General features: G+C 49.1%; 1 protein-coding gene across 6 annotated transcripts in view; it reads right to left on the reverse strand.

Moving 5' to 3' along the window:
- The window catches only part of SLC43A1 (solute carrier family 43 member 1), a 22,453-nt gene continuing 1,181 nt past the window's right edge, over nucleotides 1-21,272 (reverse strand). The window contains exons 1-15 of one of the 6 annotated variants that reach the window (XM_027860334.1): nucleotides 21,093-21,266; nucleotides 20,092-20,258; nucleotides 14,962-15,148; nucleotides 11,916-11,971; nucleotides 11,606-11,682; nucleotides 8,607-8,699; nucleotides 8,012-8,145; nucleotides 6,188-6,366; nucleotides 5,333-5,479; nucleotides 5,162-5,194; nucleotides 4,555-4,693; nucleotides 3,876-4,017; nucleotides 2,520-2,593; nucleotides 1,228-1,351; nucleotides 1-764 (exon numbers count right to left, since the gene is read on the reverse strand). In XM_027860334.1, coding sequence (XP_027716135.1) covers nucleotides 624-764; nucleotides 1,228-1,351; nucleotides 2,520-2,593; nucleotides 3,876-4,017; nucleotides 4,555-4,693; nucleotides 5,162-5,194; nucleotides 5,333-5,479; nucleotides 6,188-6,366; nucleotides 8,012-8,145; nucleotides 8,607-8,699; nucleotides 11,606-11,682; nucleotides 11,916-11,971; nucleotides 14,962-15,148; nucleotides 20,092-20,245 — 1,680 coding nt within the window. In that variant the 5' untranslated portion in view covers nucleotides 20,246-20,258; nucleotides 21,093-21,266 and the 3' untranslated portion in view covers nucleotides 1-623. Of the gene's footprint in view, nucleotides 765-1,227; nucleotides 1,352-1,682; nucleotides 1,874-2,519; nucleotides 2,594-3,875; nucleotides 4,018-4,554; nucleotides 4,694-5,161; nucleotides 5,195-5,332; nucleotides 5,480-6,187; nucleotides 6,367-8,011; nucleotides 8,146-8,606; nucleotides 8,700-11,605; nucleotides 11,683-11,895; nucleotides 11,972-14,961; nucleotides 15,149-20,091; nucleotides 20,259-21,092; nucleotides 21,267-21,272 lie in introns of those variants that run through there. The other 5 variants (XM_027860335.1, XM_027860336.1, XM_027860337.1 and 2 more) reach the window with 5 other exon arrangements.

The raw sequence follows: 21,272 nt of genomic DNA on the forward strand, positions 1-21,272 counted from the left end.
CACAAGTATCTCACTTCCCTTTTTATTTCCAGTGCGGCAACCACGGTAGCAGCAGCCACAGCAGTAGCAACAAGGAGGGAACCTGCCCTCCCACCATCAAAGTCAGGCTCCCCTTCTAGGCTCTGGCCCAGATACCCATTCTGGACCCAACCCTACAGTCCCTATGCAGGGGGCTCAAGGCCATCCTATGGGTCTCGTCTCCAGAAATGTCTGTCACCAGGGTGGCCCCTCTATCCACATAGAGCAATGGGTAACCCTAGCCCTAGGCAGCCATGTGGTTTCAAGAGAAGAAGAAAACAAGTCTTTCTACCCTGGATCTTCTCATGAAGCCCTCTAGCCTGGCCTCCATCAATGGAGCATTTCTGTGTGGATTTTTTTTTTCTTTTGGTGGTGGTTGTGGGGTGCTTTGGTCTTTTTTTTTTTTTTTTTTTTTTGGTTTGAGTTTTTTGGGTTTTTTCTTTTTTGGTTTTGACTTTTTTGCAAGTTCCTACAAAAATAGAACTCATGTATTTATAAATCCATGTCCCATGGCTATGTGCATATGTTGCAGGTAGAAACTCCAAGCTGGGGCAGTTCCTGCTGTTCTCCCTGGGAATACCGAGTGGGGGCACTCTTCCCTCCGACTAGGCAACTGTTTCCTGAAAATGGTACGCCTCTGGAGCCTTCCGGGAGCGGAACCTGTTCCTCAGCTTCGCTCGATAGAAGAAGAGGTAGGAGGGCAGCAGGTACCCCAGGAGGGAGAACAAGAGCAGACCCAAATTCACCTGAGGGAAGGGAAGGAGGTGGCATTCATCAGGCAGAGAGATGGCATGATGCAGCGGCAAAGCTGCCAGGCTGGACTGAAGGAGGCCTGGATTCAAAACCCAGCTCTGCTCCTTTCTCTTTGTGTGACCTTGAACAGTTCACTTAAGTGGTGGTTGGACTAGTTGACGATTAGTAAGCCTTAAAGGCCGCCCAATCCAAACTTATCTTTAGCACAAGTGGAAGAGAAGAGAGACGATCTGCCCGAGGCCTCATATAAAGCAAGCAGTAGCAATGGAATTCAGGTCTTCAGATTCGAGATCCGGAATTCTTTTCACACTATCATGAAACCCAGCAATACCTGAACCTTTCCCTCAGGCCCTGAAGAGGAGGACCAAAGGAGGTGCAAGGCTACAGCTTCAGCTCTTCAGCCCTCCCCTCCATCCACACCCCTCCCCCCACCAGCGGCCTGATGCCCACTCTTACCCAGAAAGGGTCTCCGTGTAAAGGTCCCAACATCACCATGAAAAGGGGCTGTTGCAAAAGAGCAAATATAGCACTGATCGTCGACTGCAGGCCAGTCAGGGTCCCAAAGTGATTAGAAGGAAACCTGTTGATTAAAGGGGCCCAAAGCCCCAGATTCATGATGCTTTCTCTCTTAGAGTACAACACAGACACACATACCCCAACATTAAGGAGAACAGCAAGACAGTGACAGCTAAATTATGGTCATCTGAAGGAGGTAGAAATGTTTAGGACAACCTGAGTTCAAATACAGCCTCAGACATCTACTAGCTGAGTGACCCTGGACAAGTCACTTAGCCCTATTTGCCTCAGTTTCCTCATCTGTAAAATAATCTGGAGAAGGAAATGCAAACCCCTCCAGTATTTTTGTCAAGAAAACCCCAAATGGAGTCAAGAAGAATCTGAAATGACAGAACAACAGTAGGAATGTTTAATCTGGAGAAGAGAAGGCAACGGGAGGCAGTGGTCTTCTGATATCTGAAGGACAGTCTGTTGTACGGAAGACTTTGTTCAGCGCTCCTCCAAAAGGCAGAACTGTGGCCCATAACTGGAGAACAAGCAGGATGCAAAGTTGTATCTCAGCGTAGGACCTAGGCATCAGCTCCAGCTATTGAGCAAGGGTTGTGAAAAGAGGTCATGAGTTTTCCATGACTAGCAGAGACTAGCACAGGTAGAACCATTCCTGAAGTAGGAGGTAGGCTCTTAACCTAGGGACTCAATGAGCTTGGTTTTTAATATTTTGCTGTATATATTTGAATAAAATTGGTTTCCTTTGTCATCCTGTGCATTATATTTTATCCATTTAAAAATATTATTCTGAGAGGGGGTCCTGAGGCTTCTAAATAAGGGGTGTTCTACCTGCTATAAGTTTTTCCCCTCTCCGAACCATGCTTCACGTGGCCACCAAAGTAATGTCTCTAAGGGGTCCCATGGCACCCACCAAATGTTAAGAACCCTGAACTGGGAGGTCCATTTAGATCAGCAAATGTCTGAAATTCTATGAGCTAAAATTTTACCCGCAGGGGGAAGCGGGAGTAATGGAATATACTCCAACTCATAAGATGATCAACATTAAAGGAAACCAGAAAGTTCCTCTAGTCCATTTTACAGATAAGGAAACTGAGGCCCAGCAAGCGGAAGACAGCAACCTAGTAACATAAAGGTGGCAAAGAACAGGGGTTGGAGCCAAATCCAGATCCCCCAAACCATGGCTCTCTGTATTCTACCCCAGGGGTTCAGCCCCAGTGACTTACACAGCCGCATAGAGTCCCCCACAGGCAGAGTGGAAAAAGCCTCGAATCGTTGTGTGTAGGATGAAGGATAAAAGCTGGGGACAAGCAGCGGAGAAGAAGAAAGACAGGTTTGTTTTGTTTCGTTTTGTTTAACAAAGTTTTGTTTAAGCTGAGATCCGTGGGGAGGGAAACTGGTGGGGTGATCGCTCTGCCTGTGCACTCCTAGCCCGAACAAGTACAAAGAGACATTCCCCTTGGAACTGACATGCCCCATGATGAGGATGGAAAGAAATCTCCCCATTGGGATGGGTAATCGGATGACACCTCTAGTCTGAAAGCGACTCACTCAGGGCGCTGAAGCAGCTACCCGCTCGCTCGCTCGTTCTGGTCTTCAACACCTCTCACCTGAACTCTAGCATGATTCCCTAAGCAAATCAAAGGAGTTACTACATGTAAATCACTTTGCACACCTTGGAGCGTCGAATAAGTGCTAACTCTGATTATCACGGTTGCTGTTCGGCCCTCTGTGATCCATGCTCTACCGGTCCACCAGAGTAACAAGGTGGAAATCTGTCCATTAAAGGCAGCTAAAGGGGACGGGTAGCGGAGAGAGCGCTGGAGGGAAGTGATATGGACATGCAAGTAAATTTGTCCTTTTTTGTAGGAGATTAAAAGTTATTAGGATGTAAACTCATCCTCTGTAGGTTCACTGAAAGTCCCTGGTGCACTCCGAGAGCAGATAGGGTGATGGGGATGATTTGCACCCGAGGGGTGTGCTAGATCTCAGAGCCAATTGTTAAATTTTCAAAGTGAGCATTTACATTTTGGAAATGGACAAACATTGCAAATTAGGGCTTGATTTATTTGTTTTGTTGATTGTTTAGACTTAAGAAAGTGATGGAGGAAATGGTAGTCTTGTAAATTAAATGTAAAAGTGTGTCCTGGATACATTTTTTCCCTGGGTAGTGGGGAGCCAGCCTACCCCTCTGTACACCTCACCTTGTCCCATGTGATTTAGATCTCCTCCTCCAGGTTTGTGTTTATAATTATTATCGTTGTTGCTATTATCATCATAAGTCTACTGCCCTCATTTATCAGATGAGGAATGGGAGGGCCACATTGCTTAAGTGACTTGCCCTAGATCACAAAAGCAACAAGAAAGCCAGGATTCAAACCTAGGTCTTCTAACTCCAAGCTGAGCTCTCCTTTCACTGCATTGGGTCTTTTTCAGGATCCCCCATGCCTGCTTACGCTCAAGCTGAGTGCTAGAAAAGGAACTGTAAGGAGTTGGCCCGTAGTGTTCCGTGCAGAAGGCAGGAAGAGGAGGTAGGTAATAGTCCAGGGATGGGGCAAGACAAGGGTAGTGGATAAGGTTACCTGCAGGTGTAAGCTGTGAATGAGGCAGGTGATCCCAAAGACCACAAGCAGAGTGTTGGTCAAAAGAAAGGCGTAGATAGCATTGGTGAGCTTCTGGATCTTTCCATAACGAATTCTGGTCCCCTTCTTAGCAATACCATCCCTGTCAAGATCAAAGAGTCACCCTGGGCTCTGAAGATCCATTTACTTCTCTGACTGGGGGTTGAACAGTAATAGCAATGGTCTGCCCATGCTTTCCTCTGGGCTTCCATGACTGAACCAAGGAAGCTCATCAGGTTATCTGCCACTGACCCAGCCTGGCAGGCAGAAGTGCCCTAGAGCTGGCTCCCCACTCCTCCCTCCTAGGCCTTGTCCAGATAGAGCCCAGGATGGGAGAATCCCACACAAAGAAAGAAGTGGAAGTGGGGTAAAAGCATGAAGCCCTTGACAAAATGGAACCCCTCCGGCAAGAGCAGCAGAGGACAAAGACTTCATTAGCCCTGGGCAAAGCCGGAATACCCAGCGCCAACTGGCCCTTTGGGCTGTTCCTATTGGGCCTCCTGCCTGACCAATCCTTTGCAAGAGCGGTCCAGGGATAAAGGACATAATCTCTTTGCTAGCAGAGTTATCCATGGGAGTTCTCCAGCAGTCAAGTCCATCCCACCCCAACTCCAGATAAGACTGTCTTTCTCTGGGTTACCTGGCCCCCTCTAGGATATGGGCATCACTAGGAGCATCGACACATTCCTTGATTCGCCAGTCCATGATGTAGCCAATTAAAGGACAGGTGAGGAGACACAGCAGCTGCATGGCACCAAAGACCGAGGAGTAGAACCCAACTGGCACCGGCAAGAGGAAAAGTGAGATGAGGAGGTGTCAATGAGGATGCGCACCCGCGGGCACTCTCCGCCGGCAGGGCAAAGGAGAGGGGCAAAAAAATCTCTGAAAGGCCCTTTCCCCGATCTGACTGAGATGCCCAAATCCTCAAGGATATCAAGGTACTTTTAAGACTCGGAGATTATCCTCAGAATTGGGTGGGAGAGCCAATGCAGCTGATACAGGGAGTAAGCTCACCACTGTCTTCTGTAAAATGTAAGAACTGGCCAAGAGGGTTGGCAGAAGACCTTCTATCTCTGCCCTTTTACTTTCTAAGGCCACGCCTAGCTCTGATATTTGATGTCTTAAAATTCCCCTCTAGCTCTGACTTTCCAGGGTCTAAGAATCTCTTCTAGCTCTAACAGCTATGGCTTCATGGCTCTAGAAGAGTCTGATAGCCCCATGTCCTCTTAACCCACCAGAGACCATACCTTGCTCCTTCATATCACATTCCTCCTCTGTTTCTGTGGAGAATTGGGAATGGGGAGAAGACAGAAAGGGAGACATGAACACAGAGGGTTGAATAAAGGGATGAGCACCCCTTCCCCTCGCCCATCATGTCTTTTCCTATATCCTCCCTCCTTCCCAGGAGAAATCCTTACCCAGCTTTTGGCCACCAGTTATCAAGAACTCCAGCATCTTGTTCATGGCGGCCATGTAGAAGATCACCCGAAGTTGGGTCATACCCATGGTAAGGAGACTCCAGAGAAATATGGGGGAAAAGAGACTTTTCCGAAAGGGGACAGATTCTGCAACAAAAAGAGGGGAGCCCCTCCCTGAACCCAGATGGCAGGATCTCACCCCCCCACCTGCCTTTGAGTCCTGATCTTCCATCCCTTCCCTTCCCTGCCTCCCACCTTAGCCCGTGCAAGTCCTACACACAAGCCAAACAGGAGCATCTGGACAGCTCCCTGGTGGTCTCTGGACAATTTGTCTTTCCTCCCACCTGATATCTGTGCAGCCAGGTACTCGTGTCTGGAATGCCAACCCTGCTCTTCCTTCAAGATCCACCTCTATCATGAAGCCTCTCCTTTCTCTTCCTTCCTCCATCACTCCTCCCTCTCCCCAAGGTGGAAGAGTTTTCTCCCTCCTACTATTCCTCTAGCATTTTGGCTTTTTCCTTTTCCCATCTCACTCCAGCCCAGAAACAAAGGCCAAGGCACAAGTGCAGCTCCTACTGTCCACCAGCAGAGGGACCCGTCAAGCTAGGCACCAAGGTATCCACTCCCAGAAACTGTGACCAGAGTCCAGTGATGCAAGCGGCCCTGGGATTGCAGGGGGCTGGGAAGCGAAGCAGCTGCTGCTGGGGAAAGTGGCAGCTGCCAACAGCTATACTGACGACGCCCAAAGGCCTTGTTTCAGTGTCTGGGAGACCCCACCCACCCAACCCCCTTCCCAGCATCCATGCCTGAATCTCTTGGATACGACCTGGCGGGGGGGAGGGGTCTGATACTCACTCTCAGGAGTGGCAGCCATGGTGCCTTCTGCCTCTCGAGATAATGAAAAGAACTCCCTTTCTTCCTCTACATCTGGGGTCTTCGGGTTCAGTTGTTGACTCATGGTAGTGACGTGGACATGAGAGCCAGGACCAGTCACCTTGTGGTCTAAGGCCAGCCCATTCACCTTGATCTTTCTCCTGGAGGGAACGAGACAGAGAACATGGGAGATTCGAGCTCGTAGCATCTGAAACCTTATTCCTCTAAGGAGCTGTCCCTTATCCCAGATTCACACAGAATATCACACAGCTATAAGGGAACTTAGCAGCCACGAGGCCAGTTGGTCAAACCCATGCCTACCAAGGAATCACCACCATAACATTTCCACAAGTGGCCATCCAACTTCTGTTTGAAGACCTCCAGAGAAGGGGAACCCACCAACTCTCAAGGCTGTCCACTCCAGTCTGCAGTGAGGGACAGAGACTGGACCTATGATTTCACTGCACTATGGACCTCCTTGTGCCGGTGCAGATCGGCACCTCTACAACTTCCCGTCTTAGAGCATTGTCTAGGACCCTGAGAGGTTGAAGCGATTGGTGAAGGATCACGTAGCCAGTAGACAGGACTTGAACCCAGGTCTTCCTAGCCCTAGGCGGCCATTTCTTCCAGTTTGGGACAGTATTACTAGTTAGGAAGTTTTTTTCTTTAAACCGAGAATAAATTTGCCTCTGTACCTCCTAACAATTACTTCTGATTCTGCACTTAGAGGGCAAAGAGAACACTTCCAATCCCTCTTCCATTTCTTTCCTTTTTATGAGGCAATCAGGGTTAAGTGACTTGCCCAGGGTCACACAGCTAGTAAGTATCTAAGGCTTGATTTGACCTCAGGTCCTTCTGACTCCAGGACTGGTGGTCTATCCACCACACCATCTAGCTGTGCCTACTCTCCTCCATTTCTACCACTTTCAAATAGTTAAGGACAGCTATCATTTTCCCACTAAATCTTCTCTTCTCACGTCTAAATACCCCCAGTTCCTTGAACTGTCCATCATATGGTATGGGTTCAGGACCCTTCATTATCTGATCACCCTCCTCAATCACGGCCATCTCATCAATGTCCTTCCTAAGATGTGGGACCCAGAACTAAACATAACACTGCTGATGTAGTCTGACCAGGGAGCCATTCAGAGGCATACATCACCTTCGAATTCCTAGAAACTTTGCCTTTCCTAATGCAGCCCAAGATCACATTAGCTCTTGGGAGGCTGCCATATTCATTCAGTCACTGAACAAGTATTTATTAAACTCCCATTCTGTGCCAGGCACTGTGGATATGGCAGCAAAAAAGAAAGAGCCCCTGGCCTCGAAGAGCTTACACCAAGCACACGGATAACTCATATGAGCTTGCAGTCCAACCAAGCCCACAATCCCAACTCAGATGCCTCTACTTGGTACTTAGGGATTCTGCAGACAGCACACTAGGAACTGAAGTGGTTTTTGCATGTTTATGCTTGGCTGGCCCTTCAGAAAGAGAAGCCTGTCTTCCCTTCCATAGGGATCAGAGGATTTCTATTTGGACAGGACCCTGAAGCTCTTCTAGTCCAATCTCTTCGATTTGGAGTTGGAGAAACTGAGGCTCAGAAAAAGGAAGTGACTTGCCCAAAGTCACACTGCCAGTAAGTGACAGAACCAGCCCTTCCATCCCGGTGTCCAGTGGAGTGCAGTGAATCCAGGGCCCAACCACTGCTTCCGAAACCCACTGGGTCTTCCTCCCAACCTTCTTCTTTCCACCTTCGCAACCTTTCTTTTTCATACACACACACACACACACACACACACTCTTACCTGTAACTGGCCTCCTCAGGGGCAGGGAAGGCTTCACTGGGCCAGTTGAGGGCACAATTAATGAAAATGAGACAGGCCAGGGCAGACCAGGTGAACATGATGATTACAAAGGACACACCAGCGTCATAGATCAGCTGCAGCATGAGACGCCAGAGTCGGAAGACAGAAGAAAGAGCAACAAAGGAGTTAGGAGACTTAGAAAATGACAAGGCTGTCAAAGCACTTCCCTCTCAACTACCCAGTGCAGAATCAGTCATGGAGGCGCATCGTCCGGATTTTAGGGATGAGGAAAAATTATACTGCTAATGGCTGTGACTTGACCAGTGAATCACAGCTAGGATTCACATTCAAGTCTTCAAACTGAGTGCTTTTTCCACTACCCTATGTTGCTTGGTTTCTAGTCCAATACTTTTTCTTTTTTTTTCCCATCAAAGCATAGTCTCTCTAAACGGTGTGTGGAGGGGGCCTCTGATCTTTGAACCCTAGAAGTCCTGTAAACAGAGATAGCAGCCCCTATCCCAGCTCTTCCCTGAGGGCAGGAATAACAGGCCCAGGCTCACCTCACCCCACCCCTACCAGGCTGGGCTGACTCTACCTTAATTCCAGGGAATGTGATGGCGGATGAAGCATAGGAGCCGATCATCAGGGACATGATCGTGGATCGAAGGTTTCCAAATATGTTGGGCAGCTGAGGGGAAAAAAATGCATAGATGAAACAGCTTGTTAGAGGCTCCCTCCACCGGGAGAATCACAAATCCTGAGAGCCGGAGGCAATCTCAGACATTCGTGACCGTCCAGGACTCCGAAATGGAAAGGACCTGAAAGGTCACTGAGGGTACCTCCTTCACTTGACAAATGAGACCCAGAGAAATACAATCATTTGCTGAATGGCACCAGCTGAAGGACAACAGAGATGGGACGTAATCCCAGGTCTCCTGACTCCCAGTTCTGCCATCCCTCAATGATACTGTACCTGGTTTCTAGCTTCCTCTATCCCTAAGGCCTCTAGACATGTCATCTCAGCATCCAAGGGCCAGTGGAGGGTTGACTCAGTATTCCCAAGCCTATGACAGGACTCTTAGGCTGGGCGGAACCAAGCGGTCTTAAGGGTCCTTTCCAACTCAGAGATTCCAAGATTCTAGCCCTAACACTATTACCACGCCCATCCGCCAATGCACGTACATATACATGCAAACCAGCAATCCCACCTGCTGCTCTAGGGAGCTCAGCCTGGAGGGGAAGTCTCCCACCCGCCAAACCTTCTGCACAGACCTGACAGAAGGGACAGTGAAAGGGCCCAAGAAGGGACGGGAAGTCAAGAAGGGGATTTCATAGAATCATAGCACTGTGAGACAGAGTGGAAGGAAAAAGGAGAAGCTGCTGCGTACTCTTCCACACCCAGCACACCAGGTTAGGTCAGGCTGACCGGATTAATAAGAATTCACAAATAATCAGGTAAGGTGAGCCTTCCCAATATATTGGTGATAAAAGGAAGCCAGCTCCCCCAAATCCCAAGGAGCCTAGGTCATCTCCCAAACCTCATCAGGGAGACAGGAATATAAATGTAACTAATGTGGGATCAGTGACATTATTGGAAACATGCATATGCCAGAATGAAGGAGGGAGTGGTCTTTGTAAAGTCTAGAAAAAGGTGAGAAATTCACAGAATCTCAAAGTTGGAAGGGGCCTGGGGAGCCACAGAGCACAAACCATACCTGAATGACAATCCCTCTACAAAATCCCACTCCCCACACCTAAAAAAAAACCAAAAGTGGCCAACCAGCCTCTGCCTGAAGAGCTGAAAGGGGTGGGGTGCAATGTGAGCTCCCCAAAAAGCATTTTGATAGCTCTGTTTGTTAGGAAGCTTGTCCTAACATGGAATCTAAAACTGCCACTTTGACACTAGTGCTGCCCTTAGGGAGCGAGTGAGTCCCTTACCCAGGCCCAGGAAAAGAAGGCTAGGACGCTGATGGAGGTGCTCAGGCTAGAAACCTAAACCACAGTTTAAACACTTCTGATGGTACTCCCTCTACTCCTGAAGATCTCAACACCTCTGCCCACCCCTCCCAGAGCTTGCACCCCATGGGCACCATGATACAGCCTGAAACGACTCAGGGTCACCTCCCAGCCACCAAGAGACAATGAATGGGAGAAGGACCTTAGGGCAGGTTCACCACCAAAGAAATAATTAATGACATGTTTTGCTCAATTCAAGTCCAGCCAGGCCCCGGAGGAAGGGGAGAACAAGGTCATGGTGTCCTTTCAACCTGTTCTCTCTCCTTCCCTTCTACCCCAGATCAGGTTCTGGGGGTTTCCAAGAAAAAGGGCTGGGAGAGAGTGGTCTAGCCTAAAAGCTAAAGACCTGGGAGCTCCAGAGCCTCGGGAAAGGAAATGGTGGTAAACTGGCCACCCACTCTGGGGCAGATGCTTCTCTGGTTTCCTGTATCTGAGAGGCCACCTGCCAGGGGTATCAAGGAAGGGTGCCAAGGTCCCAAAAAGAAGGGTCTTTGCAGGCAGGACCCATGTCTCTCAGCATAAGGGGACGGCCAGCTCGAGGCTTCCCCAGGAGGGGGAGGGTGGGCCAGTCCTGGTTTCCAGTTGGCTACAGGCTTTAGCAAACAGTGGGTCGGGAGGCACAAGCTGTCCCAACACAGCCGAAACTGCAGGAGTGCAAGGGAGAGAGAGGGAGTGGTGGAGGAGGGAGGAGAGACGGGGGCGGAGCCCTGCAGCAGGGGCGGGCGGTCCAGTCCGTCCATTGGTCAGCGGCTCCCCGCGATGGGGGGCTGGGGGAGTGGGGGTGTGCCGGAGGCGGCCTGATGCAAGAGCCAGTTATCAGGCAGAGTTTCCCGGCCAGGGATAAGGGCCTCCTCCTCCTGCCCCCAGGGGAGGATACCGGGAGTGAGCTCGACCCCTAGAGTCGGGACCTGGAGGAAGGAAGAGGGATTGAGAAGAGAAAGGGGGGAAAGGGGGAGGGGAGAGGATGCGGACCGGGAGAGGCAGGAGCCAGAGAGCAGTAAGGTGGGGGTGGGGGGTGAAAAAGGAAAGAGGAAGGGAAGGAAGAAAGGAGGAAAGCACCCAATCTTGTGCCCGGAGGCCGAAGGGTGCAGGCGCTAAGAAGGGAGGAGACGATGGCGCACGGAAGCCAATCTGGGTGCCTTGGGCTTCGTGCCCCCCACGCCCAGGGAGCGAAAGGGAGGCGGCATTTCTCATCCCTGGGAGTTGTGCAATGTCCCGGGGCAGGAGTGAAACGCTACCCCTTCGGGGCGGGGAAGAGTCCGCCCAAAACACCCGGAAGAGCCAAAACCACACAGATAAACACGGCCTTGGCTGAGCGCCCTCAGCCTAGATCGGCACAGACACACCTCCCCGAACCCCAACACGCAGTACCACCGCCACTCCTCCCGTCCCCCAACACACACACACACACACACACAAACACACACACACACACACACACACACACACACACATACACAACACCACCAACACCACCACCACCACACCTGGGCGCAGCTACACTCTGCTCCCCTGGATCCCCTTCCAGGCTGTACCCCATTACCGCCAGGCAGCTCCCGGCAAGGACCCACAACTCACAGTGAGCGAAGTGAAGGTCAGACAGATGCCGCCGAAGCCATTCAGAGACAAGGCCAGAAAGATGAGTGGAGACAAAACTGGAGGCCGGATATAGAAAGAGCTAGGTATGAGAGCAAAGTTGGGGCAGCCCATGGAGGGGGAGGGACGGGTGCTGCTTCCCATCCCAACCCCAAGAGCCCCTAGCCTTCCTTCCCTCCAGATATCTGCAACATTAGGTTCCCAAGTGGGGGGCCCTAGCAAGGGGAAAAGTGGGACTGTGCCCTGGGGAAAAGGAATAGGGATGCGCTGACCTCAGAGGGATCTCTCTCACCTAAGGGATTCTGAGAGGCCAGAGCCATCAGCGCACAGGAGACCGCAAAGCTGGAGCTGTGGAGACAAGGGGGTGGTAAGAGATGGTGGCCAGGGATAATAATCCTGGATGATGATGATAGCCTCATCCTTATATCATGCTTTACAATTTGCTAAAAGCTTTCCTCGATACAACTCTGTTGCTTTAACTAAGCAATCTAGACCCACAGTCTTTCTCCTCCGCTCCAGTTCCCCATAACCACCTGCTTACTGGTCATCTCCATCACTACCTGTCCAAAACAGACCTAGTTATCTATTTTCTCTTGTTTCTTTTTCTCTGTTACAAGGGATGGTTCTCCGGATAGAAGTGGGTGCGGCAGAATGCTTAGACATGCAAGCAAAGTCAAGGCAAATACTACCAACAGAGATGGTTTGTTTTCAAAGAAAGGATACCAAGAGAATCATGGAGATAAATTCTGCTATTCCATTCCCATGCCTTTAAAAAAAAAACCAATTAGGGCAGCTAGGTGGTGAAGTGGATAGAACACTGGCCCTGGAGTCAGGAGGACCTGAGTTCAAATCCAGCCTCAGACACATAACACTTACTAGCTGGGTGATCCTGGGCAAGTCACTTAACCTCAATTGCCTAAAAAACAAAACAAAACAAAACCACACAACTAAAATAACTTATTCTCCTTACACCTCACCCCTGAAGTAGCTTCTTAACTTATCTACTTCTGTTGAGGATCCCATCCCTCGAAACCTTGGAAACCTCAGCATCTGGTCTTCAACTCTCCATCACACCACATACCCAATCAGGCCAAATCTGGGTGATTCTGCCTTCACATATCTCTCACATGTGACCCCATCTTGCTTCTCACATGAAATTGAGTCCCTAAGGTTCTCATCACTTCTCACTCTGACATTAGAAGGCATTAGTCTTCTAATTGTGCCCCCATCCACCCAAATCAAGTTTCACCTTTATTCAATCCATCCTTCATCCATCTGCCAAAGTGATATTCCTAAAGGTCTGACCATGTCACTGCCCTTCCCCCACTTAAGAAGCTCCAAGTGGCCCCCTTGTGCCCCTAGGATAAAATACAGATCTATCTATTTGGCATTTCAAGCCCGTCAGACTGCAGACCACCTTACTACACATTACCCTTGGAATTTCATTCCAGCTGACCTGCCTGTTCTTCCTGATAAATGGCATTCCATCTCTCACTGTGTGACTTTGTAGAGACTCTCCCCAATGTCTGAAATGCTTTCTCTCCTTACTTCTTTTTTTCTAGGAACCCCTAAGAACCTCTTTAAGGTTCAGCTCAGGTGCTACCTTTCCCCCTCCCCCGGCTGCTAGGACCCTCCCTGATGACTTATCTGTGTACATGTTAGGTTTTTTTCTTCTTCCCACCAATAGAATGTAAGCTCCTTGAGGGCAGGGACCATTTCATTTTTGTCTTTGTAACTCCAGTGCCAAGCATGGTGCCTTACAGCAGGTGCTTAATAAATGCTTGTGAATTGACTTGATCATTGTCTTTAGAGGTGGAAGGGATAGTGGAGATCATCTAGACCAACTTCCCTCCCATTTTACAGATAAGGGACCTAAGGGCCAGAGAGATCATCAGATCATGGATTCGGAGTCAGAAGGGACCTTTCTGGTCCAATCCTTTTATTTAACAGATGAGAGCCTGAGGCCCAAGGAGGCCAAATGACTTACTCAAAGTCATGCAGGTAGTAAATGATAGAATCAGACCTTGAACTCTGGTCCTCTGACTCTTTGTTGTTGTTCAGTCATGGCTAACTCTTCATTACCTCATTTGGGATTTTCTTGGCAAAGATACTAGAGTGGTTTGCCATTTCTTTCTCCAGTTCTTTCTGCAGATGAGGAAACTGAAGCAAACAGAGTTAAGTGACTTGCTCAGGGTCACATAGCTAGGAAGTATCTGAGGCCCAATTTGAACTTATCTAGCCACTGTACCCAATGCCTCTCTAGGCTGGAAGGATTCTCTCCCTCCTCAGATGGAGCACTTGTCTGCTCTCTCCTTTGTTTTGATTGACATTATCATCATCATCACCACCACCATCATCGATGGATAGCATTTACGTATCTTTTTAAGGTTTACAAAGTAGTTTACATATATTATCTCCTTTGATCCTCACAACAACCCGGTGTTATTATTATTCCAATTTTATAGAAATAGAGATGTGCCCAGGGCCACTCAGTAAGTGCCCAAGCCAGGATTCTATCGACTTAACTAACTCCCTTCCTCAGACTGGATTTATAACATGGACATGCTGTAGTCCCTTCTATTAAATTATAGGTACCTTGAAAGTAGGAAGTCCCCCCCCCCAACCCAGCATCTAGAACAGAGTATTCCATATAGTAGGGCTTGAGAAATTTTTAATTGTTCATTGTGATAAGTACAGCTTGAAAAGACGACTAATTTCATCAGTTGTCCCCAAGATAGTTGGAACTCTTTCATGCCTTCAGAGAGAGTTTCATGAATTGCAGAAGCCAAAAATTCATTGCTTCCTCCTCCCTGCCTCTTTCTGTCAGGCAATTCTCTTTGACCTTTCCTTTGTCTCGGGTCATTTTCCAATTTATGGGTTATCTATGCATATGCCTCACTCCACCTAAGAGATTATAAAGTCCTTAAGGACAATAATAGGTTAATAAATGTTTGCTAAATTGAATGGAATCATCTTGTAGCCAACCTTCTGCTGACAGACATCCCTGAAATACATCAGCCCAGTTGTCAACCCAGGCACAATCACTGTGCCTATATCTGAAGCCCATACATTAGGCATGGGTATTACTAACCCCACTTTGCAGCTGAGATAACCGAGGCTCAGAGAGAAGAAAGAACCTCCTCCACAAAGGTGGAGTGAATGACTTGTTTCACCATCACACACCTTATAATGGAGAAAAGCCTCAAATACAGGCCTTCTGACCCAATGCTCAATGCTCAGCACACTGCCTTCTGTGAACAGCTTTGGACAAGTCTCTGTTCCCAGGCCCTCTCCGGGATCCCCTCCCCTGGATCGTGCTCCCCATTCCCCTTCGTTACCTGCCAACCAGGCGAATAGGTCGGGACCCAAATCGGTCCATGAGGATGCCCAGGGGCAAGGTGGTGGCGCTCAGAACGAAGGAGCCGATGGTGAAGCCCAGGTTCAACGTTTCCTCCTGACTCTCACAGGTGGGCCACGGATGCTCGGCCGAATGCTGGCCCTCACTACTGTTGGTGCCATTCTTCTCTGGGGAAGACAGGAAAAGGCATTCGAAGACTTAAGAAACAGTAAAGTACTGACTATGTGCTTGGCACTGAGGGCACAAATGAAAAGAGTCCCTGCCCCCAAAGAGCTGACTTTCTTCTGTAGAGAAACAATGTGGATAAAGAGAAGGAAATACGAGACGACTGGATTTCCTTTTCTCTGATGTCAGTTTGACTCAGCATTCCTACGGGGGAGAAAATGCTCTGACCAGCACATATGAGGATTCTCCTGTCTGAATGGCAGTTATATTTTTCAGCATGAACTTAAACATTGAGTCTTATGAGCCGAGTTTGGATAATTCCACATCTCCCTCCTCCACCCTGCTACCCCCCTACCCCCAGCACCCCAGAGACATAGACTAAGGAATAGGGTTCCTGAGTTTGGGTGCTGCCAAGCAAAGCAAGTTGCAACCAAACCATGAGGGCTAGAAACCTCATTTAGGCCTCTGCTCATGTGAATTGCAACTGAAGAGAACATTCAAGTCTGATTTCACACACACACACACACACAGTATAAGGAAAGTGCTAGGTGTCAAAGTGGGTAGAGTGCCAATCTGTCCGGCCTCAGACACTTCCTAGCTGTTGTGACCCTGGGCAAATCACTTAACTCTATTTGCCTCAGTTTCCTCATATGTAAAAATGAGCTGGAGAAAGAAATGGCAAACCACTCCAGTATCTTTGCCAAGAAAACCTTACACGGGGTCACAAAGAATCTGACACGACTGAGTAACAACAAAGAGAGCCCCAGAAAGGGCAAGAGACCTGACCTAAATCTCCCGTCTTCCAGCCAGGCATCTTTCTATCAGATCCAACTGTTTCCTCCCTCCATATTTATGCACCTGGTAAGCACTCACTCAGGAACACAAACACACACACAGGCGTACCTACACTACAATTGTTCTTCAAGTTTGTTTTTTGGTGTTTTGGTTTTTTTTTTGAGTGACTACCTGCCTTATCTTCCCACCGAGACCAAGCTCAGAACTGCAGAATTTCTGAGCTCAAAGGGACCTCAGAAGGCACGGAGCACAACCCCCACGGGATCCACGTGAAGAAGGGATCCCTTCTTCACCAAGCCTAAGACCGCTGAGCTTTAACGAAGGGAGACTTTCAGTGGCAACGCATTCCGCTTGGGGCCAGTTCTAATTTCTTGCCTGTTTTTTACCTTCCATCCATCAAGCTGAAATCTGCAGCTTTGGCCTCCCGCTCACTGTTCTTCAAGTCTAGCCTGCTGAGGTCAAACTTGTTGTTTAGTCATTTTTCAGTCGTGTTCCACTCTTCGTGACCCCATTTGGGGTTTTCTTGGCAAAGATACTGGAGTGGTTTGCCATTTCCTTCTCCAGCTCATTTTGTTGTTGTTAAGTAGTTTCAGTCATGTCTGACTCTTCGTGAACCATCTAGCTGCACTTCCAGCTTGTTTTACAGATGAGGAACTGAGGCAAACAGGATTAAGTGACTTGCCCAAGGTCACACAGCTAGGACGTTTTTGAGGCTGGATTTGAACTCATGAAGATGAGTCTTCCTGACTCAAGGCACTTTGCCACCTAGCTGCCCTGAGGTCAAGCAGCACTAACCTAATCCCTTCTGTATCATTCTACCACCTAGTACAGAGCTGGACACACATGTGCCTAATAAAGAATTGGTGAATTATATTTTGAATGTTACCATACCCATCCTCCCCCAAATTCTGAGTAACAGAGTCGCCTTGGGTCCCAATTCTGGGGTGATGGCATCGCCCCAGGGAGAAAGCACCATTCCAAAAAATGAAAATGGTGCGAAGGGAGGGAGATTAACAAGGAAGGACTAAACTGGGGAAGCTGGGGGGGTCATTAGGAAGTGATGATGATGGGGTTTTTATACATTTACGTATATAATATAATCACCACATCAGTTCTGATTAAAGAACACCCATGGACCTTGCCCAGATCTAGGCCCTTCTAAGTAAGCTCCATAGGGTGTATTCTAGTGATAGACATAAGACCAGGTTTCCCCTGATTGCACCCATTATACAGAAGATGAACGAGAGGGACTATAATAAAACCTAACATCATACAGTGTTATTGAGGAAGCTGCAAGATGTAGTGGAAAAATTCTAGGTTCTGAGGCGGAGGACCTGGGTTTGAATGTCACCCCTCACCTCTTGAGCCCTTGTGGCATTGGACAAGTCACTTCCCTTCTTGGGGTCTCCATTTCCTCATCTGTAAGATGACGGGCTCTGACCAGATGACCTCTCAGGTGCCTTCCTATAGTTCTGTGACCATGCTGCTTTCTACTTCTTAACATATCTCCTCTTATCCACTCAGTGTGAGTTAGGATAGGGAGATATCCTTCCCATTCTACACATAAAGAAATAGACATGGAGAGGAGGATGAGTTTGCCCACACTCGCACAGGGAGTTTGTCAGAGAGCTGGAAAGCAAGAACTCCTGGCACCCGGAAAAATACTCTTGCTAGCAGATCACGGCACACTGAGATGCGCTACAACTCCTAACGCCACCATGCTCCATTCCATGCAGTAGTGTGACTCCATCCTCTGTCCCACGGCTCGGGGTCCTCAAACGACTTAAGAATGAGGAAGAGGAGCACCAGAAGAAGGGGTGAGCCTGAGTGTCTGACATCTGGACAGCCCAAGGAAACATCAGGCATCAGGTGAGGAGAGCTAAAAAGAGCCCAGCAACTGTGTCTTTGGACCAGGGACATGGGAACACATTCTCATACTCTGCTCTGGGGAATGGGCCCCTGGCCCTTCTCCCCCTTTCTCCTAAGCTCTCCCCTCATTTCCCCTTTCCCCAACACACACACACACACACACACACACACACACACACCTCTCAAGGGACTTTGGAACAGGGGGAGAAGAGGGAGTTATTTTTCCCAATATCCAAGGGTCAGAGTCCCTGCTACAGCAGACCTGGACTATAGAGGTAGGGTATGAAGTAATGTGGTTCCAAACTCAGGGGATCTGGATTCAAATCCCACCTTGCATTATTACTACCTGGATGACCTTGGGCAAGTCCCTTAAAGACTCTGGACCTCAGTTTCCTCATATGTAAATCGAGATTGGATTAGATGGTCTCTCAGGTTCTTTCCTTTCAGATCTAAATCTATGATTGTATGAGGTCATTGAAGCGCTGGCTAAAGGGTGCCTATGGAAATGAACATAGGATTTAGAGCTGAAAGGGCCTTTAGCACATAGACTGTCAGTCTATGGGACGTTGGAGATCACCTAGTATAACCCCATCATCCTATGGATAAGGGAACTGAGACACAGAGAATAGTTCATAAACGTCAGAGCTGGGACCTGAACCAAGGTCTTTTGACTCTAAGTCCATTTCCCTGTAACTTGCTAAGTGGTCCCAGCCTGGGAAGGGGCAAAGCGAGAGAGAGACTGATGGGCCAGGCCCATGGTCCACGTTGATTTCCAGAGCACAGCTCCCCTGTATCCAAAGTTCCTTCTTCACTGGGGATATACTTCCCCTTCCTAGAACTATTAAGAGTATCATCAGACTTCAGGGCCCACCAATCCCAGCGAGCTCCTAGCCTAGTCTCTGTCCTCTGGGTGACTGAGAAGACAGGTGTCCGAATGCCCTATCCTAACAAGCGTTAAAATTCACAGTCCCTACCTGAGCTTCTCAACTGAAATACATCAGACTTCCAGACTGAGACTTTGCCCAGCTCCTGAAGCTACAGTGAGATCCTCTGAGCCCATGTTTGGGCACTGAATCCAAAATTGGTAAGATTTGCAATGCATTTGCCATTCAAGCATTAGAAGAGGTAGGCAGTACAATACTATTAGCTGCATTTTTCATGAGGCACTTCATGAGGTGATTCAGAGAGCTAAAAAGTCACTTGGACAAGGTCACACAGATAGAAATGGGGGGGGTGGAGATGAGGCTGTCTAGTTTTCTTGATATGTCTTGCAGAAACATAAAATCTATTTCTCTAAGGGGGCTTAATCCTAGTGGCTTAACATCTGAATCAAACATAATAGCTTTTCAAAAGCACTGTCTCATATCTAACTGTATTGGCCCTCACAACAACCCCATAAAGGTAGGCTAGTTAGATATTGTTTATTAGATATCCATTAGTCGTGTCTGACTCTTCATGACCCCATTGGTTGGTTGGTTGGTTTTTTTTCCCTACTTGGGGTTTTCTTGACAAAGATAATAGAGTGGTTTGCTGTTTCCTTTGACAGATGAAGAAAGTCAGGCAAACAGGGTTAAGTGACTTGCCCAGGGTCACACAGCTAGGAAATATCTGAGGCCAGAGTCGAACTCAGGTACACCTGACTCTACCATGCCACTTCACCTTCTTTAGGGAGGGTTCACAGAATAAGTGACTTATCCAAGGACACCACCAGCAAAGCCCAGAATAGCACTCCAGCCTCCAGACCACTGACCTATTGCAACACCCTCCTTCCTGATCCCTTTGTTGAATCGTGAATTTAGAACCAGAAGAGACTTCAGAGGACATAAAGTCTTCATTTTACATATGAGAAAACTGGGGCCCAGAGTGGTGAAGTGACTTGTCCAGGGTCACACATCTGGTAAATTTCTCAGGCAGGGTTTGGCCTCAGCTCTTCAGGACTCTAAATCCAGTGCCTTCTCTCTTCACCATGCTATTTCTCTCCTTACTTGTCCCCATTTCCCTTCAGCCTGCCTGCCCTCAGCTCCTGAGGAATGTCATCTTATGAAGATTAAAGGAGATCAGAGGATTACAGATTTCGAGCTGGAAGGAACCTTGGAAGCTATCTAGCTAAATGACTTATCCAAGGTTACACAGTAAATTAGTAGGAGAGTGGGGATTTGAACGCAGGACGCTTGACTGTAAATCCAGCCATCTTTCCACTGTACCCTTATCCCTCCCTGTGAGATACGAGAAGTCACTGTGGTAACAGCTGTAACACACCAGTTATGATTTCACCACTTACCTGGGCAAAAGTGGGAATAGAAGCCTTCCTTCTGAAGCATGATGAGCAGGGAGCCCCAGCCAAACAGTACAGCAGAGAAGAAAAGGTTCTCCACCATGGCTGTGCAGGCCATCCACCATCGCCGCCGGTAGGCCTGGGCTAGTGTGGGGGCCATGCTGCTTTCTAGGCTGCCAAGGAACAGGGCAGTGAGTACGAGGCCTCTGAGATGAGGCTGGAAGTACCCCAGATGCCAACCTGTCTTCCTTCCTCCTTTCTGATAAAGAATCAGAGGCCACGTGGGTACCCTCAAGAGCTTTTACTCTGGGCCTAGGACTGTCCCACAGTGCCAGTGTAAGGAGAGGGGTGATGTGGCACTGCCAGGGCTGCACAGGGAACTCTTCAGGACTCCTTCTGAGATAAAGGCAGTCCTGTGTGCCTGTTCTGGCCCTCGGCCATTCCCTACCCCTCAGGAATGATGGGATCTCCCCAGGTCTCTGGAAACTTGCCACCCTCCTCCCCCTAGGAATGGTAAGATCTCCCCAAATCCTTGAAAACCAGCTGACCCCTCCTTGTGGGAAGAACAGCCTAGTGTCCACAAGGGTCAACGGGGGCCAGAGAGAGGGCTGGGGCCACCCACATCCCTGCCTTCCAACTGCCTCGCCCAGAAGCACCCCTAAAAGGCACTAACGAAGAGGAAAGGAAAGTGTGGACGAGTCCCAGCCCCCTCTTCCTGTTGTCTCTTGGCTACAGCACCTTCCTCCAAGTGTGTTTGTTCCCTGCTGCCCAGGTCAGCTCTCCCCACCCGTGTGCCCCTCCCCCACTACAAGCGCCTCCCTCCCCCCACTGCCCCCACTCCACCCAGGGAACGGGCCTCCTTTGCTCTCTCCTCAGAGACCCGTGTCCCAACTGTTAGGCTTCCCCGGCTGAGTCTGCAGCTGCCACGTGGATGGGGACCTGACTTGAGTTCCTTGCCTCCTCCTCCCCCCATCCCAGCTCTCCTCACCCCCCTCAACCCCACTCACCCCTCTGTGACTCCCCTGCGTGGTCCGGCACCCCACGCCGCTGTGCCGGGGAGGGGGCTTGGGGCTAGGGCAGAAGTCTGTCAGCCGCTGACTTTATAAGGGCGGTTGGACCAGTGAGAGAAAGACAAGACCCGTGTGTGTGTGTGTGTGTGTGTGTGTGTGTGTGTGTGTGTGTGTGTG

The sequence above is a fragment of the Vombatus ursinus genome, unplaced genomic scaffold (genome assembly GCF_900497805.2).
Source record: "Vombatus ursinus unplaced genomic scaffold, bare-nosed wombat genome assembly UNPS02014177.1, whole genome shotgun sequence".
NCBI lineage: Eukaryota > Metazoa > Chordata > Mammalia > Diprotodontia > Vombatidae > Vombatus > Vombatus ursinus.